At 44.0% G+C, this 24,943-nt stretch overlaps 1 protein-coding gene across 14 annotated transcripts in view; it reads right to left on the reverse strand.

The window, feature by feature from the left end:
- The window catches only part of DMD (dystrophin), a 2,113,108-nt gene that overhangs the window by 93,682 nt on the left and 1,994,483 nt on the right, over positions 1–24,943 (reverse strand). For all 14 annotated transcript variants that reach the window (XM_064573900.1, XM_064573902.1, XM_064573903.1 and 11 more), the window contains one exon: positions 12,510–12,584. In XM_064573900.1, the coding sequence (XP_064429970.1) occupies positions 12,510–12,584 (75 nt within the window). The remainder of the gene's footprint in view (positions 1–12,509; positions 12,585–24,943) is intronic.

Consider the following 24,943-nt stretch of genomic DNA (forward strand, 5'->3'; position numbering starts at 1 on the left):
ACCCAAACCCTATCCTCTTTTTAAAAAAAAAAAAAAAATTTTTTTTTTTAATTCCATTTAGTTAACAAATAGTCTACTACTGGTTTCAGGGGTAGAATATAGTGATTCATCTGTTGCACAGAACACCCAGTGCTCATTCCATCAAGTGCCCTCCTTAATGCCCATCACCCAGTTACCCCAACCAGCCACCCACTGCCCCTCCAGCAACCCTCAGTTTGTTTCCTAGAGTTAAGAGTCTCTTATGGTTTGCCTCCCTCTCTGTCTTTATTCTACTTTATTTTCCCTTCCCTTGCCCTATGTTGACCTGTTTTGTCTCTTAAATTCCACATGAGTGAAATCATATGGTCTTTGTCTTTCTGACTGACTTATTTCACTTAGCATAATACCCTCTAATTTCACCCACATCATTGCAAATGGCAAGATTTCATTCTTTTTAATGGCTAGTACTATTCCATTGTATATATATACCACATCTGTTTTATCCATGTGCCCTTCGATAGCTCAGCTGGTAGAATGGAAGACTGTAGAGGTAAACCCTACCCTCCTTTAAAGTGGTTTGTCTCCACCCCCCAGCTCTAAGTTTCCTGGCTGGAGTATTCAGGATCTGAGGTTATTGTGAAATCTCGATGGCACTGGGTGAAAAATGTGGGCGGGGAAAGTTTCCATTCCTGAAGCACAGGGGTATTCATGGGAGAGTTCAGGGAACCTAGAATGTTCTATGGGAACAGAGTCATTTCCACATTCTGAGTAAGAAAAAATCTGTTTTACTAGAAATTCTGAAAGAGTTCCTGACAATACCTTTTCAGATTAGTATTAGGGAAGGTCAGTTTGATTAATCTGTATGGTTAGGGTTGTGTAAATTCTATTTCCAGCTATGCATTTGTAATCATTAAGTGTTTTTCACCTTGAAATTTCAGTCACCTCACAATCTCTGCGCTACCTTAATATTAGGTGAAAAAATCATCAACTTGATTAAAATTTTCGAAAGAGACACTAAAGTAACTGCATAATCTACTCATTTTTTAGACTTGAGGCTCACTTATTTCTCTCACCTTCAAGTTGTATTTTACAACGTACTTTTCAAGTCCTCTAAGAACTTTCTAAGATGGGGGGGGTGGATTCCCTTGCTCTGAAGTGTTATTTACTCATATGCTGCAAGACAAAAATTTAACAAAAGCGAGACCTCAATCACAAGCTTTACTCCCAAATGTCATGGGAAGATGCTTTTCTCTAAAGCCAATTTATTAGCCAAATTGGAAATGCAGCAAGGGTGCTTTTCTAACACCTTATTATACACTTAAGCTCTGGTCTGAATTCTCAGTCCTTGGAGACAAAAGAATCAATGGTAATTAAGTAAATCTCTAGCGCATCTAGTGGGAGGAGACAGTACAATTCTAAATGTAGTTGCAGATAAACCTGGGCCATCCCAGCCAGTAAACAGCTTGCCCGATGCTAAACAGATGCAAATTTAAGACTTCAATGTATTTTACTAGTTATTTGTAGTGAGTTCTAATTAAACGTTGAAGTGGGGGGGGGGGATAGTGGTTAATACCTCTGCAGGTTCATACCTATGTCATGCACGTTTTTCTTTTTTAAAAAAGAAAAATAGTAACCTTTGAAGTTTCCCTGGAAGCCAGAAGGAGACCTGGTGGTGGAAACAGGAGGGGTTTTTGTCTTTCATCCCAGTCAGTAAAGCTCTGTGGCTTCCACGCAGTTTTCCCGAAAATGCCCCGGACTAGCACTCACCCTATCAAAGCAAAGGCCCCACTCCTTTTGTGTTAAAATACTCTCAGGACAGAGAGATGACCTCTTTACACGGAAGCCGAGAATTTATTTAAAGTGGTAGGAAAGAACATACTTGATTTGAGAGGGAGGCAGGTAGGAAAAAGAATGAAGAATAAAAAAAATAATAATAATAATGGAAAAAGGCAGGGGGCCCGGAGGAGGGAAGGGCCCAGCAAGCAGGGGCTACAAGGCAGCCTGGGGAGAGGGACACAGACAGCGGACTCCCAACTTTCTCAGCCCCTCCTCTTCTGTGTGCTGCACTTGCTTAGGGGGCAAATGTTCAGGTGGTGAGAACATTTAAAAAAGCAGCTCACCATCTCCGTGAGTGCAAGAGAGGAACGGCTTTCTTCCAAATGTCAATATTCTCAGCGCGATTCTTTGTAGACTGAAGGAAGCTATGGGTGGTCTGAAGTTTTTCTATCATTTTCTTGTTACTCTGTCTTAATCATTATAAATATTTTGCCTTCCATCTAAGGATACAAGAACTAACAAGGGAGAATTTGTAGACTCAGGTTTGTACTGAGTCTCATTTACTCGTGTGATGGAAGCAAACCAAGTAGCAACATGGCACGAATTTCTTTTTACCGAGTCTACTCTCATCTCTGTACAGGTGAGTGGGTAACACACAGAATAGAAAATTTGGAGTCTAAATAGCTCCAGAGGGGAGCAAGGCAACTGCTCTGGAAGAACAGGAGCAGAGATGACACAGTGAGGGGAGAAATACTGCACAGTGAGCTCTGCTGAAACCAGATGCGGTTAAAAAGGAGAATGGGCCCTCACAGAAGACTGGAGAACACAAACGTACCAAACAGAATTCCCCTTTCGTGGAACAATTTTTTCAAAGACTTCTAGTCGACATCCATAGCCAATACTACGCACTTGAAAAGAGGTGAGAAAATCGATAGGGACAATTTAATTGCCACAGAGTCATGCACTTAAGTGTTCAAAATGACCATCTGAAAGAATACAGTGAGATTTTTTGATGAAACATTAAACATAATGATTCACTGTTTCTAGAAGCCTCAAAAAGCAAGCAGCAGACAATTCTGTGTAACTTTTTTTTTTTTTTTTTTTTAACCTCAAACTAGGAATTTCCATTGGGAGGTGAATATCTTTATCTTCTTACTAGGGACTATATTTTAAAGCCATATAAAAACCAAACATGTGCTAAGATACCCACTCTTTCAAAAATTATTTGTACAGTAGAGGATGCTAGAGGTTTTGACATAATTGAGAAATAGGGGCCATTCATTGGTGTCCCTCCGCATGAGGGCTGTGGGACAGAGAGAGGGTGGGGACAGGACAAAAAGACTTACTCTCCAGGACCCTCTGTGTCCTTCAGGAAAAGCAGAAAAAACAGAAAATGAAGCGGTGTGTGTGGGGGGGGGAGACTGAGCACAGGATCCCATTAATGGCTCCTGGGGCTCTGGCTGCTGAGTAATTGCCCTTTCAACATTCTAGATTCCAATGCTAACTCTACTCCTTTCTACAAATGCCACAAGTGAGGAGCTGAAGCCGATTTTTTTTTTTTTTTTTTTTTTTTTGTCTTTTACTGCCTCTTGGGTTCTGAGGACTAGAAAGCACCTTTAGAATCGGTCTGTAGTTGAGAAAGCAGAGACCAGAAAGAAGGAGCCTCCCTCTGGGAATTATAGCAGGACACGTGGAGGTCCATAGTGAAGAGCACAAAGGGAGGTTGCAGAAGGTGCCCTTATAGACTTGACAGAAAAAGAAAACCATCCCAAGTTCTCTACCAGGGAGAACAGTGGGACAAAAGAGAAGCACCAGAAAGTCAGAGTAAGTCTCACGGTGCCCACATCACCCCCAAGCTCATCCCATGGGTCAATGCAGAGACTCTGTGCTAATATACCAACAATCCCGTAACCTCATCTGTGCAGAGACAGGGGAGGGCACCGCGGGACAAGCGCTGTGTGCCTGCCAGCTCGTGCCCAGGCAGCAGGCACCTGTAGGAAGAGGAGGCTGCTGGTGACGTCATGCCATTCTCCAGGCAGCTGACACTTCAGGCTGAAGGACTTTCCCAGCACATCTTTGCCCAGCAAGAAAGTTGGGGCACTTTGATGTGGTTATCTGTGCTGTGAGGGTTAATTTCAAAGGCTCTGGAGTTGGCCTAAGATTTTTTTTTTTTTTTTTTTTTTTGCTAAAAGGCTACACAATGCAGAGCCTTGATCAAAGCAATGAAAAGAAGTGCCTTACTGTGTTGATCTGTAGCCATGGGTTACGGCTTATCATTACTGTTTATTGGTAGAAGTAACACTGACTGTTTTTACCTGGTTTGGGGGAGACCCATGAAGGTTGCAGGGTATGGGACCGGCTACGTGGGAAGAATATGCCCAGGTTACCAGAAGGCTTTAAGAAACCCTGTATGAGGGGTGCCTGGGTGGCTCAGTCCTTAAGCGTCTGCCTTCGGCTCAGGTGATGATCCCAGGGTCCTGGGATTGAGCCCTGCATCAGGCTCCTTGCTCAGTGGGAAGCCTGCTTCTCCCTCTCCCACTCCCCCTGCTTGTGTTCCCTCTCTTGCTATGTCTCTGTTGGTCAAATAAATAAATGAAATCTAAAAAAAAAAAAAAAGAAAGAAAGAAAAGAAACCCTGTATGAGACTCCACTACATGCTCCCTGGTTTCCAAAGTGGTTTGTACTCACATCGGTGGTTCTTGATCCAAGAGAGAAAGTGCATCCTGGTACCGCTGTTCCAGAGAGCGGGCACACTGGGCTTGCACCGGGCCTCTCTGGACCCTAGGCTGTGAGGCAGCCTGTGGTTTTGATCCTGCTTTTAATGCTGATGGCATATTATAGCCTTTTCCTATAATGAACTGTAAATTTTTAAACACTGTCATTTGGGTTCCGTGAGTCTTCTTTAGCAACTGAGCCCCGACTGCTACTCCCACTGCAATCAGTGTCAGGCGTGAGATTGTTTAGGAGACCCCCCAACTGATCCTTAGCTTAAAAATATGGCTACAGTATTACTGAAAAAGAAAAAAAGAGGATTCTGATAGAAAGGATGAAAATGAGCTGTTGATGCTTGTTGCCAAGCTACCCTTGATTTTTAGTAGCACAGGCTTTGATACTGGTTATCGATGACAGAACTTTCTAGTGGAATCTAGAAACGGTAGAACCTGAACCAGAGGAGCTAATAGAATCGATTAGAAAGGAACTGCAAGCCGACAGCAAAGAACAGGTCGTCTAAAAATTCTGTTCCTTGGATGTATTGGCAAAGCTCTGAAGAAGTTCAGATCTCCTTCAGATGAGTTTCACTCTCTCTGGCCTGCAGATGGAGATCTAACCAAAGGAACCCGGGTAACTCTCACTTTGATAAATGCGCTACACCTGTGAGACCACTTACAATTAAGATAATTCAAGTGGGGGACTTACAGGTGTTTCTGACTTCACATTTTCTTTTTCAATGCCATACCTAGCAGTCCCTGGACTGAGGATACAGTTGAGTGTCTCAAAGGCTGGTAATATTCTGAAACAGGATATTATGGCTATTAGTTGGAACGTAAATGTAAGAATTCTACAGGAACTGATGCAATGGATTACTCCTTCCCCACCCCTCAACTAGCTGGAGCTGATTGTCCACAAATGTTTTTTTTGCATAGAACAAGGTAACCCCGTTTTTCTGTACTAACCTAATCTGACCCTTTACCATTGGGAGGAGATTGAAGGGGAAGCCCCACTAGGCCTCATCTTGCCACCAGCTCAATATGCACGAGCCAAGTGGCTGAACCCAAGGGACATACTTCGTGTGTGGGTGGAAGGTTTGGACTAAAATTGATGATGAGGAAGAAAGGTCAGATTGTTACTGAAGGGAACAAAGCCATGCCTTGGGTGTTACAAAAGGGAAAAACCCAACATCACTGGTGCCTAGAAAGAGGCTTAAAATATAGGGGGGTGGGAGGATGGGTTAGCCTGGTGATGGGTATTAAAGAGGGCATGTTCTGCATGGAGCACTGGGTGTTATGCACAAACAATGAATCATGGAACACTACATCAAAAATTAATGATGTAATGTATGGTGATTAACATAACAATAAAAAATTTAAAAAATATATGCTCCCTGAGCTATGAGTCAACTGTCTCTTTTAAGAGTCAAGAAGCAGGGTGGGGGAGAGAGTCCAGAAGTGAAGAGGGCACCTGGCCAATCTATGGAACACACTGGATGAAGAGATTTGAGTTCTGATTATAACCAGGAGTCTGCGGAGCAAAACTGAAGTAGCTGTGTCTTTTGGTTCTTGTTTCACAGGACACATCTGTTATTAAGGACTTGTGCTGAAAAGCATCCTGTGGGAATATTTACCCAGTCGAATCTGGAGAACACTGATTTATGATAATCTGAAAGAATACTGTGTGGCCACTGTGATGTTGAAGGTTTAAGAAAGGTCTTGGGTATATGGTAGAAGGTCAAATGCTATACATGTCATCTGTCACAAATATTATGTGTAAAAAAAATAGCTACTTGACCTGTGGTATGTGAGGAAAGCCACAAATGGGTGGAGGGACAACAGGAACACTCTGATCACGAAGAATATAAGCCTAAATTGGTGGGCCCACATCCCCGTGACTAAAAGCCAGAAATGTGATGCGGACAATTAGGGAAATTTCTGTGGCATAAGCACACTAACAACTATTTAGGAGCGATGACGACTCATATGATGTTAGCCTGGGTGACTGGACATTTTTGCATCTCACATTTATTTCCCAGTTATAGTAAAGATGTGAGTACACAATGGCAACAACGTGTCTGGTGGACCACAGAGCATGGGGCCGAGCAAAATAGAAGAGAATAAAAGGTGAGTAAGGAGCTGGGCAAGGAACCCCCGGCCAGATAGAATTGGCTCTGAATGGGAAAAGATACATTGATGGGAAAGCCCTCCTGGTGCAAAAACAGCACTTGGAGGGCACCCAACTCCGGAAGGAAGGTTAAGGATGGCAAGCCCCCTAGAACGGTGACTGGAAAGGGAAGCTACAAGGTGCTCCTTAAAAGAGCTTCCGCACCACCACTCAAGGCCAACCATTCCTCCCCTAGTGTGCACCTCATGGGTACTGGACACACTTGAAAAAGGACTACAGTACTTCCCCTGGGAGCAAGAGAGCTTCTATCATAGGAGCTCTCTCTTGGGGCACCGGTATCTGTGAGACCACGGAAGCTGAGAAAATTCTCTTGGCTCTGGTCCTCACGATTGTTGCGAATAAGACCTGGACTCTCACCTATGTGAAAAAGAACCTCTCACCTATATGAGAAAAATGGACTTTTGTGGGGGCCGGACAAGATAATGACCCTGGCGTCTCGGGCCGCCTTGCCACGAGGCAGCCTGTGGCTATGGACACACATCCTGGCTTTCAGGCTGGGGCCTTTCCCTGCACTAGACCGAAGACATGTAAGCTATGCTGTCGTGGATCCTGGAGGTCTTCGTTAGCCACGGGACCCTGTCAAAGGCCACCCTCGGTGCCCTCTCAAAAGGTGAGGTGGTTTCACCAAGAAGGGAGCAAGTCTTTCACCTGCTTTGTAGTGAGGGTGAGTCGGGCAGCCGTGACTTTATTCAGGTAACTTCAGGCCGTACAAAATCTACTATGCGATTCCATTGCTGAACAGAAGCAAATTGATCGCTATTTCTTGTTTGCAGAGTATCTGTCACATTTATCAACTGCAGTACCTTTAGCTCTATGGTTTGGGCTCTCCAACCCACCATGCGCCAATAAACTAAATACATATGCTTTGTTAAGTGCATTTTTATATCTGCTCTTAGAAGTTGGCTAAATTTTTTTTTAAAGATTTTATTTATTTATTTGAGAGAGAGAGAATGAGAGAGAGCACATGAGAGGGGGGAGGGTCAGAGGGAGAAGCAGACTCCCTGCCGAGCAGGGAGCCCGATGCGGGACTCGATCCCGGGACTCCAGGATCATGATCTGAGCTGAAGGCAGTCGCTCAACCGAGCCACCCAGGCGCCCCAAAAGTTGGCTAAATTTTTAATTGTAGAAGCCACACACCTTTAGGATGTCATCAGAACTAGAGACTGACCAAGAAAAAGTTTAGATTATATTCCTCCTAACTCTCGGGGGCGGGGGGGGGGGGTTGGTATCAGCCGTAGGAAGCAGCTTACAAATCCCTCTTACCAAGATTTTCTCTTTGTCTCTGCTTTTCTGCCGAGTTTCATTTTCACTCACAGTGTGTTGAAAGGCAGTATGGAGTCATGCAACATTAAACCGATTACAAACTGGGGACATTACAGGCCAATGGTGAAGCTTGCAACTTAAATAGCAAATTCTCGATAGTGGATAAAATTATGTTATTCGGGTTTCTGCAATATTGAAGCTTTGATAGCAAAGTGCAAAAAGATGACCAAAAGCGTAATGGCAGGAGCACTGCCTATTTCCTAAAACATCAGTAATTCAAACTCTTCCCTGGCATGAGGACATCACTGAGGTAACATCATTAGTTTTCATTAAAGCCAAGGTTGGTAGAAGCGACCTTCAGTTGGAAGAGCTAGCCAGGCCAAGTTTTATTTGCCTGTACCACAGACAATAGCTCTTGATCATGGCTTTGCAGGCACTGAAATGACAGAAAGGCCAGAAGATAAACCTAAGCAAACATCAAATTAAGAGGAAATTCATAAATCATCTACTGGTTAGTTAAGTAATGTGACCACACATGTTTTCAAGAATAAAGGGCCTGGCGAACTTTTCATTCTGTAATCATACGATATGTTTAACTCTCCTGCCATTCTTGAGAATCCAGTATGTAATTTAGGTAAATACACACCCTAATTTGGCTGTACCTAAATCTTTTTCAAATGGGAGAAAAGTCATGCTCAGGAAGCAAAGGCTGAGAATTTCAAATCTGTTTCAAAGTGGAAATTCTACATCCTACCCTCAGAGCTTAGCTCTACTCCAAGGCTATAACCTCAAACGGCCAAACTTTTTTGTAATATCAAATTCCCCCATTTTCCCAACATTTATTAGAAGTTTTAACATAAACTGAAATGATAAAATGAGATATTTATGAACAGAATTATTTTTTTTTTAAAGATTTTATTTATTTATTTGAGAGAGAGAGAGAGAGCACATGAGAGGGGGAAGGCCAGAGGGAGAAGCAGACTCCCCGCTGAGCAGGGAGCCCGATGCGGGACTCGATCCTGGGACTCCAGGATCATGACCTGAGCCGAAGGCAGTCGCTTAACCAACTGAGCCACCCAGGCACCCGAACAGAATTATTTTTTAACAGCAGCAGTGGGTAATGCCTAAATCCAAGGGACAAAGCAACATTACAGAAAAGGACAGCTACCAGAAGGTTTTCCATTTTGTCTACTTCTGGGCTTTTTCAAAGTAAAACCTGAAACAGCTGATTATCTCTTTTGAACTTTTAGGATCTCACAGGATGATACTCTATTATAATAATGCTTTACAGTAACAGGTTCATAATTACCCCTTTATCAATGGAAAGCATTATCTCTGGGATGGGGCAGGGCCAAGAGAAGAAAAAGAGGCAGAAGACTTTCTCCGCCCAGCTCTCTGACTCCGCCCCACCCCAATGGGCCTCTTTCCAGCTACGGTACATTAACAGGTCCCTGAGGAAATCCCAGGTCTGGGGAGACCTTTAAAAACCACTTAAACCTGGCAGCTATATAGCTGAAAAAACGATAGCTTCAGACTATAAGCTGTAAAGAAATGGAAGCCTCAATTTACTTTTGCTCATGCATCCATTCCATGGAAACATATGAAACCCTACCTACCGTGTGCTGGGCTTTGGGCTAAGGACTGGAGAGGCCCAGATAAAGAGGAAAAGCTGACTCTCTCCTCCCAAGTAATTTCACTTCTGGAACATTTCTTCTCCCTCTCTGGGTAAAAAGCCACACGCCAGCAACCGTCCTTGACTGCCTGTTAGCCTCTGCAGACCTCTGGTCAGGCACCTTCATTCCCGAAGGCTTGGCAGCCCAGGTTCACAGTTCTCTCTTGCCTGGTTCTGGCCCCGATTCTGGATGTTTTCAACATGGGCAGGGATGACTGGGGCATCACTCTTGACTCACTCCCCTAACTTCCTGTTTCATCTCCACGCAAGTTCACATCTACACCACCCACTCAAATGGTCATAGCCAAGACGCAGTCACCTGGACCTGTTCCACTCATGAAACAATGTTTAGCTATGCTATTCTCTGACCACAACTTGCCAGCCTTCCAGTTACTTCCACACCACCTCTTCCTATGCCTCCCTCAACAGTCAGCCCCTTGATCCCTCTACCTCCTGACTACCATCTTCCACATGACAACGTGGCCTTGACAGACAGCACTTCAGCTACTTAACCACTCTTTTGCCCAAATCCCCCCCTCTCTTGCCCAGCTGTTGTGTACCCACCTGTGATGGACCCATCCGGCTCCTGAGTACTGAGTGAGCCCCGAGCAATCCCACACCCGTGCAGCTTGGTACTGCTACAGAACACCGAGTGCACTGGACTCCTGCTCACATCAGCCCTCTTCTCTCTTCTTCTCCAGAAAGGTGAACCCACTCACAACCCTATCACCCTCTGCTCCCAACTGCAGCAGAGGAACTCTATCTCCATGCAGAAAACAAACCTCCACATGGCTTCCTGTACCCTCCGGCCCCTAGATCTCCTTAGCTACCCGGACCTGCACAGATCCCTGCCTCGCCCTCTCCCCCCCCATTACAGTGGAAGAGAGATGCCCCTGCTTTCTCTTGGCTCCTAGATTACCTCCCCTATGCTCTGAGAAGTCCCATTTTTTATTATCTTGTTCTCTCTTCTTCTCGTCTTCATTTAAATGGACTCAAGTGTCTCTCAACTTATAAGTATGTATACTTCATTAACGCCTCCGTCCATGGCAGCCAACTGCCACCCCCCTTTCCCTCCCCCTTTCAAACTAAATTTCTCCAAGACTGACCAGGCAGTATGGTCTTTACATCCGCTTCCGATTTAAGCCCACCTCGCCATCTCCACCGTGCTTCTGAGAATCTCACTGAAGTTAGTAAGGACCTCCTTGTTGCTAAATCCAATGGGCACTTGCACCAACTCCATGCTGACCTCCCTGCCCACCTGCCCCTGGTGGCTGGCCACTTCTTTCCTCCCACACAGTACATGGCACTAGAGTTCTTGGTATCTTCCTTCTCCCCCTCTGGCCACTTCTTGGCAATTCCCTCTTATAGCCTACATACTCTCCTCTTCCTGTGCACGCTCTCCCTGAGCCTCTACATGCTGAAGAGTCCTAAATATTTTTTGTCTATTTCTCCTGAGCATCACAGCTTCATGTCCACCTCTCCCAGGCAAGTGCACCATTCCCCCAAGCGAGCACCTCATAGCTTCTCTTGAGTTCCCCTCACCCACCCCACCAAGTTCATCACTAAGGCCTGTCAATGTCACCTGTTACGTGTGTCTCAGTTGTCTCCACCTCTCTCCTTTCCTCCAGTGCCCAGAACTGCTCCACCAGTCCCTCTCGTCAGCTGCACAACCCCTGCCCTCAATCCACACTCTATTGCATGGCCATGATGACCTTTCTCAAGGAAAATCCCATTGTGTCACCCCCTTGCGTGGCTCCCCACTGACCTCTCAATTCTTGACATAAATTTGAAAAACCTTTTACAATCCACCTCCCACTTCTCTCTCCACCAAATGTTTCACCACAGCCCCTCCTTGGGACTCTGTGCTCCCGCTGTGCTCAAGTACTTTCAGTTCCTGAAGGCATCAGCATGCGCTATTCCTTCTGACTAGAACACTCCTCCTAGAGTGAGCTCTACTAACCCTCCGGGACGCACAGAACTTAGGTACCACCTCTTCCAGCAAAGCCTCTCTGAACCTCACCCCCGCAACTGGCTGTTCTCATAGTACCCCATTCTTCCACTGTCACACGGCTAAATATAGGCCTTTGAAACCATCTCTTCACTTTTCCTCCAGGTGCCCATCAAGTGTGGCAAAGACACGGTATCACTTGATTTCTCTTTTTTAACAGACTGTGCACATTCACAATGATCTTATATACATTCACCTATGTTTCCAGACTTTATGAACACCCTTAATCTCCCTCATTAGACTACAAGGGCCATCAGGGTAGGGACTGGGGCAATGCCTGTCTGTTTCATGGCTCTATCATCAATCAGGCCTTCAAACAACATGTTCTAATTAACTGTGATGATAACGGATGGTTATACATAAACCATGAGATGAAGACATGGAACTACAGGACACTTCCAGACTTCCCCCACTGCTGTATGATAATGAGCAAAAGCAGAGAAACTAACCTGTCATCTGTCCTCCATCACAGCATCCATCCGAACCCTGGCATTCAAGCTAATAACCTACTCACACCTGCGCAATGTGGTTTGGCTAAGGCAGATGTAGAATACCATTAAAATACATTTTAGAAGAAGAAATAAAGGTAGGAGAGGGGGAAAGATTTCAAGTTTCATAAAGGTAACTCTGGATGCCAGTGCCCTTAGTTGGAAAATATAAATTATCAATATCTTATCAATTCAACATCAGTAGCTGAGGAATGAATGGTGACAGGAGAGATTCTTAACAGTCTAACAAAACAGTTTAGGGCACACGAGGCCAAAGAGATTTTTAAAAAGGGAATTCTATGTTACAGCTGGACTTGCGAGAGCTATTTCTCCCCTCTCCAAGTGGAAATACCCCTGGACCCACTTTTTTTTTTTTTTAAAAGCCAAGAGGAACCATCATGTGTTTCAGGCACCAGTTAATACTCACAGCAAAGGGCCTTCTGCAGTCTTCGGAGTTTCATGGCAGTCCTATAAGCTGAGAACCTGACATTATTCAGGTCAGCTGAGGAAAAAAGGGACAAAACAAAGATCATTTGTTATTTCAACAGAAAACACAAAAACTCCCACTGTTTTGGAAACAACAACAACAGTAACTTAGGAAAATCTCTTGTACATATGCCCCACGTTTTGGGAGGTGAAAATTCTGCCCATTTGGGGAAAAAGCAAAAACAAGCAAACAAACAAAAAGTCTCTTTGCTGTCTGATGATCACGCAAACTAAATTCTATGAATGAGTACACTGGGCATCCATGTTCCTTGTTCCTGAAAGGGAAGAGACAGACAGGCATTTTTTTTTTTCTTCTAGACGATAACCTCGGTTCTACTGGAGAGGATCTTTGCTACACAAGATTCAAGAGAACAAGGAAGGTTATTTTTGAAATAGCTATTAGAACTTAGCAAACAATCAAGCGGCAATATCATACTTTTGGGGGGTCTGCGGTTTGTTTTTTTTAAGTAGAGATGACTTTTTTATTGAAAAGAACATTTCATTAATGAAAATAGAGGAGGTCTTCTAGAAAAGATAAAAGTTTAAGACAAAGATCTCAGGTACATGAAAAGCATGTTTGTGTAATTTAAAATCACAGTGGAAGAGCTCTAGGCTTTAAGGAATTAGTCTTGGATTTATTTTGCTGATGATATTCGTGTTTTTTCCCAAGTTTTTCTTCAAATTCCAGTCAGTCAGCAAACAGTGCAGTATTAGTGCTTTATCACTTATATACGACACCCGGTGCTCATCACAACACGAGCCCTCCTTAACACCCACCACCCATTTAATATTTTTTTCTGATTGTAAAAGTTACACGTGCTCACTGTGGCAAATTTCGAAATCAAAGAAAAATATAAAATCCAGTAAACAAATCACCCATAATCCCATGACACAAAGAGAGCCACCGTCAACATTTTGAGAATTTTTGATCCAACGTATGTGTGTGTCTGTGCGCGTGAGATGTATTTTAAAATGTAATCAGGACTAAAATAAACATTTAGTTTATATTCTAAGGTGCCACGATTCTAATACTGAGCACAGATGAACGTCTCAACAATCTCTGCTACTGTGGTTTCTAAGCCACCTGTCTATCAAGCCCCCCACTCGCCTGACCCAGCCCTGAGCTTTATTTCCATGATGCCCTCACTCAAGTGTGTGCAAGCCTTGAAATACACTGGGCTTTCTGTCTTTGCTGGCATGTCTGTCGAGCTGGGTTTCGGGAACCCAGTTCCAAAAAGCTCCTTGAGGACAAGTACTCTGTCTCCTACTTCTTCCCAGGGACTTAATAGACAACTGCTCTCTGAAAAAGCAAGTCTACTACAGCTATTGAACAACCGACAGACGCAATGAATAAATGAGCAGACGAATGAGAGAGAGAGAGAGAGAACAAAACACACCGGCAAATGTCCAACTGCCACAATCACATGGCAGCCGCAAAACCAATTCTGACCGGGGCTCAGGAAAGAGAAATGAGGTCATGCATATCCAAGTTGCCCGGGTCAACATCATTAGCTGTAGGGCCTTTGCCGAGACCTAACGCAAACACCTCAACTGAAATTAGGGGACAGAAGAACAATGTCTGTCATGTATTTGAAAATATCCAGCCTGACAATAAAGAAACCCCAAAAAACGGACAGTACTAAATGCTGGCGAGGATGTGGAGCGACTGGAACTCTTCAACACAGTGCCGGTGGGAACGTAAACCAGTATTTCCACTTTGGAAAACCAGTTCAGCAGCTTCCTACGGAATTAAACATACATCTCTCTTCGGACCCAAATATTCCACTCCTGGAGATTTACCCCAAAGAAATACAGACATGTGCACAGAAAGATGTGTATGTGAGTGTCCAAAGTAATAACTTTATCCCTAACAGCGAAAACCTGGCAACAAATCATCAGGAGAAGGAATACAGACTGTGGCAGAGTCCTACCGTGGGACACTCATCTGCAGTGAAAAGGAACTAAATACTGATAATTCACCAACATCAACCGTCCCGCAGAACTGATGGTGCTGAGTAAAAGCAGCCAGATGAGAAGAGGAAATACTGGTGGACACCACTTATGTGAAAAGTTAGAACAGGCAAATGTCACCTACGCTGACGGAAGACCACACTACGTTGGCAGCCTGGAGTGGGGGGTCAGGGTGGGTAACAGACTTTAAAAAAACAGAAGGTTATCTTTTAGGTGATTGAAATGTTACATATCTTGATTGGTGTGGAGGTTTTTGAGTGTATGCATTTGTCAAAACTCTACCTATACACTTCAAAGGGATGCATTTTATCGTGTGTAGATGACGCCTTTGTAAAGCACGTTTTAAGAGTTTAAAGTAAACCCTCACGTGGACAGTACAATATGACGTGTGTGTGTATGTGTTAGCTTAAGTTACACTGCAGAGGTGGTCAGCTGCCTTAATCAGACATGCATGCTCTAGGGGTGGTTGGCTAGCAATTCATCAAAAAAGCCTCACCCCAGAGGTGGCCACCCTAAGTACTTCAGCTATATTTAGCTCCGATTCCACCAAGGGATTCATAAATTATCCTAATTAATGTTAGACAGGTTTGCTTTGGTGATATTAGTGGTTTGCCAAAGAGGAGGACTGTTGAAACGGGTTTAGACACAGTCTCTGCCCTTTGATTATGAGGATATGAGAAGAATCGATCAGACTCTCCACCTACAGAAACGGTGCCCTGGGCTGGATTCCAAAATGTCCACCTGTAGTTCACTGAACTGTTGGTTGCCTGAATTCAGTGAGATGCTCCACAGAATCCTGCTGTTAGAGCGGCGATTCTCAAACTTGAGCATACATCAGAATTACCGGGGTGGGGCCGCGAGCTAAAAAACAGATTCCCAGACCCCGCTCCCAGATATTCCGTAGATCTGGAGAGAGTCTGAGAACGTGCATCTCTTAACAAGTTTCCATGTGATTCTGATGCTGCTGGTCCAGGGACCGCACTCTGAGAACCACTTTGTTAGAGGGGCCCGGGCTAGTGTGCTCATCCGCCAAGCACTCACGAAGGCAGGGCTGTGACTTCACTCTGCCTTTTGCATTCGCCTTAAGGCTGTTCTGTGCCCTGTGGCTAATAAATGTTCTTTTGTGAAAGAGCTAGTTCTGAGACTTGCTTTCATTATAAACTGGTAGGTAGGTGTGGATAAGTTAAACTACGTCTAACTTAGCATGGCTACCAAGGCGTCCCAAAGAGTACCTGTGTGGGTCCTTGTTAGCCAAAGTGTGCTTCGAAGGCCAACAGCATCAGTATCCCTTTGGAGCTTGTTAGAAATGCAGAGTCTTAGGCCCCGCCCAGATCGATGAATCAGAATCAACATTTTTTTAAACGATTTTTTTTTAGACTTTATTTGTCAGAGGGGGAGAGAGCACACACAAGCAGGGGGAGTAGCATGCGGAGCAGGCAGAGGGAGAAGCAGGCTCCCCGCCGAGCAGGCAGCCCGATGCAGGACTCGATCCCAGGACCCTGGGATCATGACCTGAGCTGAAGGCAGACGCTTAATCAATCGAGCCACCCAGGTGTCCCCAGAATCAACATTTTAACAAGATCCCAGGTGATCCATACGGACCCTCGAGTACAATCAATTCTTTAATTGTACATTTTAACAAAGTTACTTGTTCCATGTTGTTGAAATTCAAGTATGAACTCTGCACAAAGACCTGTGTTGTCTTTTGCTTTTCTGTCTTTCTAAGTTCCATTTTGTGGGCTTTTACCAGATTATTTAATGGCAATCATGATCAATTAGACCAAAAATTCACCTCTGGGATGTATTTGTGGGTCTCTTGTTTATGATGAACACCAATAAAAAAGTACTCAATATATTAAAGGTGTCTAAAAGTGTCCTCAAAGGCAATAGGAACAGATTCCTTCTCCAAGTGAATTAACTTTTCCCTAGAGTTTGTTCTCTGCTTGGTAGAACTTGATTTACCTCCATCCCTCTGATTGTCCCTCAATGTCTCTTTTCCCTTGAGAGTAGTGGTTCTTCCTTTGTCTCTTTTCCCTAGTCATCACTGCTTACCTTCTTGGGTGGTCTCAGCCAACTCATGTCCACAAGACACGAATTCCTGTCCTCCCCTCCAAAGTGGTGTCACACCATTCGCCAGTCTGATCAGACTTGCCTTATACTTGGTAGTGCAGAGTTCCTTCGCACGCTCAGAAATAAGCCCCTTTGCCTCTTTATAAAATAAGCAACACAGAAACACAGAAACACCCCTCGTCAAGTACAGAGCACTCTTTCCTTACCACCATCCCGTAGCAGTTTCCAAGGAATAGGCCTCCAACTCCAAATTTCCTTTCATTTATTGACTTCAACTCAAGTGTGGTGTATGAATTGTGTGTCAGTCACACATCTTAGCAGAAGATACTAGCAAAAACTTTCTCTTCTTTTTCTCTTTCTTTCTAATCCTCCTTTTCAAATGCCTCTTAACTCATTGGTCTCATTTCCTACTATCTTCCTTCTTTCCTAAAACTAAGATCCTTCTCTTACGACCCCAATTCTACCCCCTTCCCAATTTTCCTGGTTCTATTCAGAATTCAGCACAAATGATCTAAATGAGGTCAGAAGCTTCAACTGTATTTCAGTTTATTTCAAGAACTGGCAAATTCCACCAGAAGCTACAGATCCAAGTGGGAGAGGCGAGGATGATCTGATTGTTTCAGGGTGTGGTTCACTACGGAATACTATCTGAGACAAGCATCTGGTATATTCCTGCTTTAGCAGGGCTCTCAGCTTCCCCAAAGCACTTCAAACTTTGTTCCCTTCCAAGTCCTCCTAACTACAGCATTCTGCCCCGAGTTCATTCTCTCCGACACCCATTCAGCATACTCCCAACCCACTGCCTTCTGCTGCCAGGCTTCTATGCCCTCTGGTCCAACCTCACCACTGTTCTCAGTGACTTGGAAATCGGAGAAGAAAGAAGCTAGGAAAATACCTACTTTTCATCAGAACGCAGCAGAAGCCATCCACATTTTTATCCAGTAACCATCACTGAATTACAACAGAGTTCTGGTGGCCTGGAAGCCTTACTCAGGAGAGATAACCATCTGTGTTGTTGGAGTCTGCATGTGTTGTTAGGAATCTGCAGCACCACTCCCTCTGGCTTACAGCTGGAAGAGTTAAGTCTCTGCCTCGTGAAAGCGTGGAGGATGCACACAGAAACCTCGAGACGTGGCACAGCTGTGGACAAAGTGACACTGTCCTGGGCGGAGGCGAGTGCTGACCTGGTAGCTCAAGTACGCACGCCCCATAAAGCAAAAGCCCCCTGTCCCTCGTGGGATGCTGGCCTCCACTTTCCCTGGGAGCTGCCTTTCCAGGACTTGGATCCAAGTTGTAATGAGCTCACCAGCGCTCAACAACCGGAACTCGAGAGGAGTGAGACTATCCAAGAAACGAGTTACACAATGTTTCCATGGCAGCTGGTAGAAAGCACACTTCAGAAGGATAAAAATGCTGAAGTGAACATTCCTCTACATGACTTGAATTATTTTAACCAGGGCTGGTTCTAGCCTAAAAATAGAGAAATCTAGAAACTTAAGGAACGAGGGCACATATCAAACCATCTACCGTCTCAACTTGAATCACCAGCTACTAAAGTCATGGCCCATTTGGCTTTTATTCTGAAGCACAAAACAAGTAATGGGGGGGGGGGCGGCGCGGTTTGCCCCTTTGGTTAGACTGTGACTTTCTCTTGATTTTGGTAACTATTTCTGTTCGAAGATTTTTAGTTCCATTCTGTGGAAGGTATTGGTTGAAGGTATCAAATTCCAGAAAAGAGGAACGACAGCTCAAGTTCAGGTCACAAATCTAGACATATAGGACATGCTCTTGCAAAAATAGTGAAAAACACCTCAGCATTTAAAGTCAAGGGAAAACTTAGAAAATAGAGAAATAAAACATTAGGCCCTTTCGTTTCCTTTTTTTTTTTTTTTTTTTTGTATTTTTCCTTTTAGTTTTACGGCTGTGTTCTGCCATTTGATCACACTTCAAAAATGTTGCTATCTCTGACTGAATTGAGGTCTAGACTTTAAAACAAGGAGTATTTCAGTCCAGCTTTCCAATGGCTTGTGGAGACTTTTTAGAAAGGCCCAAAGTTTTAGTATGTTTATCTATCAGGTAGAAAGAATGATAATGATCTCATAAAATTAATGAGTGGAAAGAGCTGGATGGCCAAAGATTATTCCAACAGATAAATTAGCACTGTGGTCTTTGTTTCTTCCTACCAAGTCTGTTTCCCAGAAGAAATGTAATCCAAATCAGTCAGGTGATCATGAGTGAAAAATACAATTTAGAGGAAGTATGATCATTTTTGGTGCAGTTCCAACTCGAATGTTTGGCATACAGTATGAATTAAACTACTACTGCATGTCTATTTTAATCGTTTTCCAGAGAAGCCAAGACAAGGCCGCCCCCCCTCCCCGCCGGTCCACTATAGGAAGGTGGCACATTTTTACATATGAGATTATGTCTTGCATTCATTCCCCAGCCTCACTCTTCCTAGAGTGTTCTAATGGACTCTCCACATGGCAAGTATTCTTGCCAGCTCAAACTCACTAGAACGGACAAGAACCATGGGTCTTAATGAGGCTTGAGATAAACTGAGTAATTTAAACCAAGTCTTTCTTGCAAGCAAATTAAGCCAAGATGTCCAGGCTTCAGAAGTTTTAGAGTACAATGTAGAATTACTGGGAACTCTTCAACAACAGGTAGGATTTCTGGAACATATCTTTTTTTTTTTTAGATTTTTTATTTATTTATTTGAGAGAGAGAGAGAGAGAACACATGAGACGGGGGGAGGGTCAGAGGGAGAAGCAGACTCCCTGCTGAGCAGGGAGCCCGATGCGGGACTCGATCCCGGGACTCCAGGATCATGACCTGAGCCGAAGGCAGTCGCTTAACCAACTGAGCCACCCAGGCGCCCCTCTGGAACATATCTTTAAAAAATCAGCCGAAAAAGAAGAGGTGCATTACTACATTTTACTGAACCTATAATTTTTTAAAATATATTTTAGGCCTTTTAAAATCTAAACTCATTAAAACCTCATCATCAACACAGAGCTTTACTCAAATGGGGATAAAATAAATCAACACAGAGATAAGTAGGAATTACACACTCATACTCGCAACAACTGCAGAAAGCCGAGTCTATGAATTTATAATTACTACTGAGTTATGTTTCCAGAAGTGAAATGGTATTACTCTCTAGAATTTTTCTAAAAAATGAAGCAGAGAAGCAACAAAGTATTCCACTGTGGTACCAGTGTGGGAGCCTTCAAACTGCAAAAGAGGGAAACAGGTTATAAACCAAAAATAAAAAATACAAAATTGAGAAGTTCCACTGTGAAATGAAAAATAGCACAAAATCCTGACTGTGGGTTGCTCAAGGCCTTTCTGGCTCCCTTCTCTGGCTTGGCCTCCCTCAGCCGACTCTCACTACTTCTTGGCAACATCGTTCCCCTGAAAGAGTTGAAACTCAAATTAGTCTTGCTCCCAGCAGTTCCCGCTCTGGTAAAAGATTTGTTGAGAAAGCAGCTTCTGTAACAAGTGGCCCACAGAAAGTTTTAAGAACTGTGTATCTTAAATACCATTTTGGGGGGTGCCTGGCTGTCAGTAGAGCATGAGGCTCTTGATCTCGGGATTGTGAGTTCGAGCCCCACACTGGGTGCAGACATTATGTAAAAAACGAATGATTGAATGAATGAATAAATAAATAAATGCCATTTGGGGAGCCTGACATGTCCCCCAGATAGCTGACTCCTGGTGACGCTGCTGTCCCACGTTCTTTTTACTTCAGCTTCTGAGGAGAAAGGACTGGGGGGCCAATTCTCAAAACCCTGCCCACCAAAAAATACATACAACCTGATACTAATGATTAAAAAAACTGTTTAAGCCGAACTGGTTTATAGCTTTCTTAAAAGACCTCCATCTGCCCCTAATCATTCCATCTCTCCTTTCCTTTTTTTTTTGTTTTCAATACATTCCAACCCAAGGAGGGAACCACAGGCCAGGCAGGCTTGGCTGAGAACGTGAGGTTTTAGCAAAGATCTGGAGGGTGATGGGGGTTAACCAGGTAAAGAGGGGGAGAACAAAACACTATAAAAGGCCAGCACGTATAAAGGAGGCTCCCAAGTAGACAAGAGCAGGGACCATGAAGAATCCTAAGAAGGTCGGTATTGCCGAAATCTCAGGCAGCAAGGAGGAAGAATGGCTCCCACGAGGCCTGACAGGCAGGCAGGAAGAGGTCTGCTGCGGGGCTCCGCACATCATTGTAAGAAGGGAGGTCTTGGGAGTTCCAGTGAAACAAGGCAGATCGAACAGCCTCGTTTCTCTGTCCTTATTCCCGAAAACTCTACTTGGACGACAGTAAAAGAAGTAAAACTGACATCTGCCCAAAAGAAAAGACACAAAACTGGAGAGGAGAAGAGAACAGACCAGAGCTCCAGTATCTTGGAACCCTGGTAGATGATCTGGTGGTGGTGATTTAGGAGACCAGAGAAATCCCAAATCGAAATTAATATGAGGGGAAGACTGGCAAGTTGAGGGGCTGGGGGCTAAGAAGCAGCACGCCAACTTCTTCCACCAAAGCGTCTCAAAAATGAGAGGCTGCAGGTTCCTCTGAAGGCTGTAATGTGGCTGAAGATACAAGCAGTGCTTGTCTTTAGACCCCTAAACACTTTCTCCCCCACCCTACGCCGCCAAGCATCCCAACCACCTCCTGCTTCATCCTGATAGAAGGCTGGAGGCTAATCTCAGGAGAAGCTGCACCAGACACGGGGGAGTGAGGAGTAACTAAGCTTGGGAGTGAGATAAGGCGCAGAAAACAGAGTGAAGGCTTAAGTGCCAGGCCAGCATACCCAAAGAATGTAAATCCTTCCTTTCGTTCCCTACTCCCAAATTCCATATTTAGTCTGTTTTTTCCTTCTGTCAACTCACTGAAAAAAACTCTTCTCCCTAAGCACTTCCTTATTTGCCATCCTTATCATCAGAAGGCGCTTCAGTCAGCAAGGTCACGAAATTGGTCGTCCATCACCCATCAGCGTGACTTGTCATCTTCTTGGTACTCCAACTATAACCACACCAAATGAAGCCAGTGCACTTCCCTTCTTGTCTGCCCACTGCCAGAGTTCATGGCTGGGCACTAGGACCGCTCCCCGCTTCTTTGACTCAGAACCTTCAGTCACTGCTCTCCCATGGGTGTTCCTCCGTCCTAACACGGACAAGTCAACTCAGGACGTCTCCCTCCACTCTGTTTTCTTTTCTTTTCTTTTTTTTTTTTTTAAAGATTTTATTTATTTGAGAGAGAGAGAATGAGAGACAGAGAGCATGAGAGAGAGGAGGGTCAGAGAGAGAAGCAGACTCCCTGCCGAGCAGGGAGCCCGATGCGGGACTCGATCCCGGGACTCCAGGATCATGACCTGAGCCGAAGGCAGTCGCTTAACCAACTGAGCCACCCAGGCGCCCTCCACTCTATTTTCAACTTCATTAATTAACCAATCTCACCGCACTCTCTCTTCGGAAATGAACACACATCCCAGATTCTCTGGGGCAGAGATGATTTAATTAAATCGTACTCTTTATAATAAAGGTGAGTCATTTTAACTTATCAAATGTGACTTAATTTTTATACCTCTGTACCACTTTTCATATAACTGAATTCACAAGTAATTTTTTTTTTTAAAGAGTTTTATTTATTTTAGACAGAGGAGAGAGTGAGTAGGGAGAGAGGCAAAGGGAGAGGGAGAGAATCTCCAGCTGACTCTGTGCTCCACGGGGTGGACTTGGGGCTTGATCCCACGACCCTGAGATCCAGACCTGAGCTGAAACCAAGAGTCGGATGCTCAACCGACTGAGCCACTCAGGCGCCCCCCCACAAATCATTTTTTCAAAAATTGTATGCCCTACTTTTTTTTGGATTGGAAGCGTACTTTTTCTGTGTAATATGCTTGATGCTGCCTATTTCAAATCCACCCTCCTTTCTCACAGTTGGGGAATTTGTGGAAAACTTTATTTAATGATGAAATGAAATGGCAGTAATTTGCTTCATTTCCTTTAAAGCAAGCAGCCTCATCTTCCTCGGTTTCCAGTTTTAGAATGGCTCAACACGGGCGCCTGGGTGGCTCAGTCAGTTAAGCGTTTGCCTTCAGCTCAGGTCATGATCCCAGGGTCCTGGGATCAAGCCCCACATCGGGTTCTCTGCTCAGCAGGAAGCCTGCTTCTCCCTTTTCCACACCCCCTGCTTGTTTCTGCTCTCGCTAACTCTCTGTCAAATAAATAAATAAAATCTTAAAAAAAAATAGAATGACTCAACAAAATTTCCCTAAATTCTCAAGTTCCTACCTGGATCTCAGCTTCTCAGCTTGCTTTTTTGTTTTGTTCCCCCCACCACCACTACCACCCTTATCTTCCAGGATTTCAACAGGTGATCTTTCTCCCAAAATTCTTGAACTCTTTCAATTATTTCTCTGGTAACCAGAGACCAGAGCTCACAAACTGGCAGATTTTAGTCAGCAGATGGGGTTTTGGTTTTTGTTTGTTTGGTTGGTTTTGGCTCACGGTAATGGTTTTTCGAAGTGCTGACTGACTTGCCAAGAGTTAACAATTTGGAGAATTCCCATGGTCCCATTTCTCCAGAAGAAGGTGAAGACTCACTTTCCTGCATGACAACAGGAGAAGCCAGGCTCATTTACCCTAACAGAAGCTTTTCAGGTTGCCCCAGGTCCCACCCAGCCAGAGTCTGGCCCCAGAAGGCATTTCATTTTAGATTCCAGCCTCAGCAAGACCATGCCCTTTTTCTTCCCCAAACCTGGACATTTACCCTTCAGTTACATCGTCTTTTTCCTGTCCTTGTCAAAACTCTTACTGTCAAGTTCCTCCAATAACAAGCTGTTATCTGGCTCTCACTCAGATCACTCTATGGAAACAGCTCTAACTGGGTTTTCCAAAAACTTCCCAGCTATTAATTCTTTGGACTCCACCTTTTACTAACGCATTCAAACTAAATGGCTTTGCCACCAAAAATACTGCCTTAATACATTGACTTTTCTAGTATGAGAATGGATGGGAAGACAGAACAAAAACCCTAGTCTACTGATTACATTTCATCAAGTAACAATACTTAAACATCTTTAAGTCATCAATTAACATTTATCTAAGCACCTAGTATGGGCCTAACCGTGTACTAAGCTCATGGGTTAAAGATGCAGGCTTCTAAAAACGTGGGAAAACAAAAAGACACAATTCACTCGCACAAAACCAGTACGCATTTCCTGGCTATGTGCGATGTGCCAAGTAGTGCCCCACACAGAAAACTCTGGTTATGTGAGCATGCTTATATACATACACAAACATACAGTGCCAACAGATGGTCGTGTACAATTTTTATATACCAAACACAAAAGTCGTTTTCAACATGACTTAAAGTGTATTCCAGTGAACGTTTTTAAGGTTAATGGAAATGAAAAATTTCCATATAAGGCATATTATTTATGAAACACTAAGTTTCATAAAGAACACTAACAATTCACTAACACCTAAATTCACTAAGATTTCTAAGTGAGCCCACAAAGGCTAAAAGTGAATTTAAATACTCAGTATCAGTAAAAATAAGATCTATACCAATACAGATAAAAATGAATGATATGACAAATTAGAAGCAGCTTTACCGTTCATTCCTACACTTGAAGAAGACAAGATGAGAAAAGAAACCTGGGGACTTCAGAAGAGATTGTGTTTAGTTTACTGCACCCAGGGCCAGAAATGCTGGTGCGCAATAAAAGTGGTCTGAATTGAATGAGATTCTGGAAGGAACTTGCCTACTTGTGCCACGTTTCAGCTGCTGATGACATCAATTCTACTGATTTTTCTTCGAACAAGACCATTTCCCACTGCTGTGGGTGAATCACTTGGGCTGATTCTCTTGCTTACCCCTTAGAGCAGAAGCTGGGGCTTCTTTTTTGAAACACCCCTAACAAAGATATCAAGACTTTTCCAAGATATAATGGAATTGGAATGAAGGGAGAAAGAAAAAAGGCCATCTCAAGAGAATGCTTATGAGGGAGAAAGAGGAGTCGAGTGTATTTAATTGTGCAGATTCTCTAAGGTTGGTTCACTAAACACTCGGTTTCAAATTCTTTCTCCCTGGCCTTTCTCTACTACAAAGGCTGGAGGGTCTCAATTCTCCCCAAACCAGCCAGGGGCAACGAAGGGGACAGAGTTTTGACCAATGCTTAAGATATCTGCAGGGAAGGGTGTCCTTTTCCAAGCTGAACGACGAAGAGCCTCAGAGGGGGAAGGTCCTTTCTCCTTCTTCCTGCCAGGGGGACAGACAGCAGTCATCATGGAACCATGAGGTCAAATATCTGTCGCTGAAGATGG

This window comes from Mirounga angustirostris, unplaced genomic scaffold (genome assembly GCF_029215605.1).
Source record: "Mirounga angustirostris isolate CCGP_5_RB_7025 unplaced genomic scaffold, mMirAng1.0.hap1 SCAF_11, whole genome shotgun sequence".
Lineage (NCBI taxonomy): Eukaryota > Metazoa > Chordata > Mammalia > Carnivora > Phocidae > Mirounga > Mirounga angustirostris.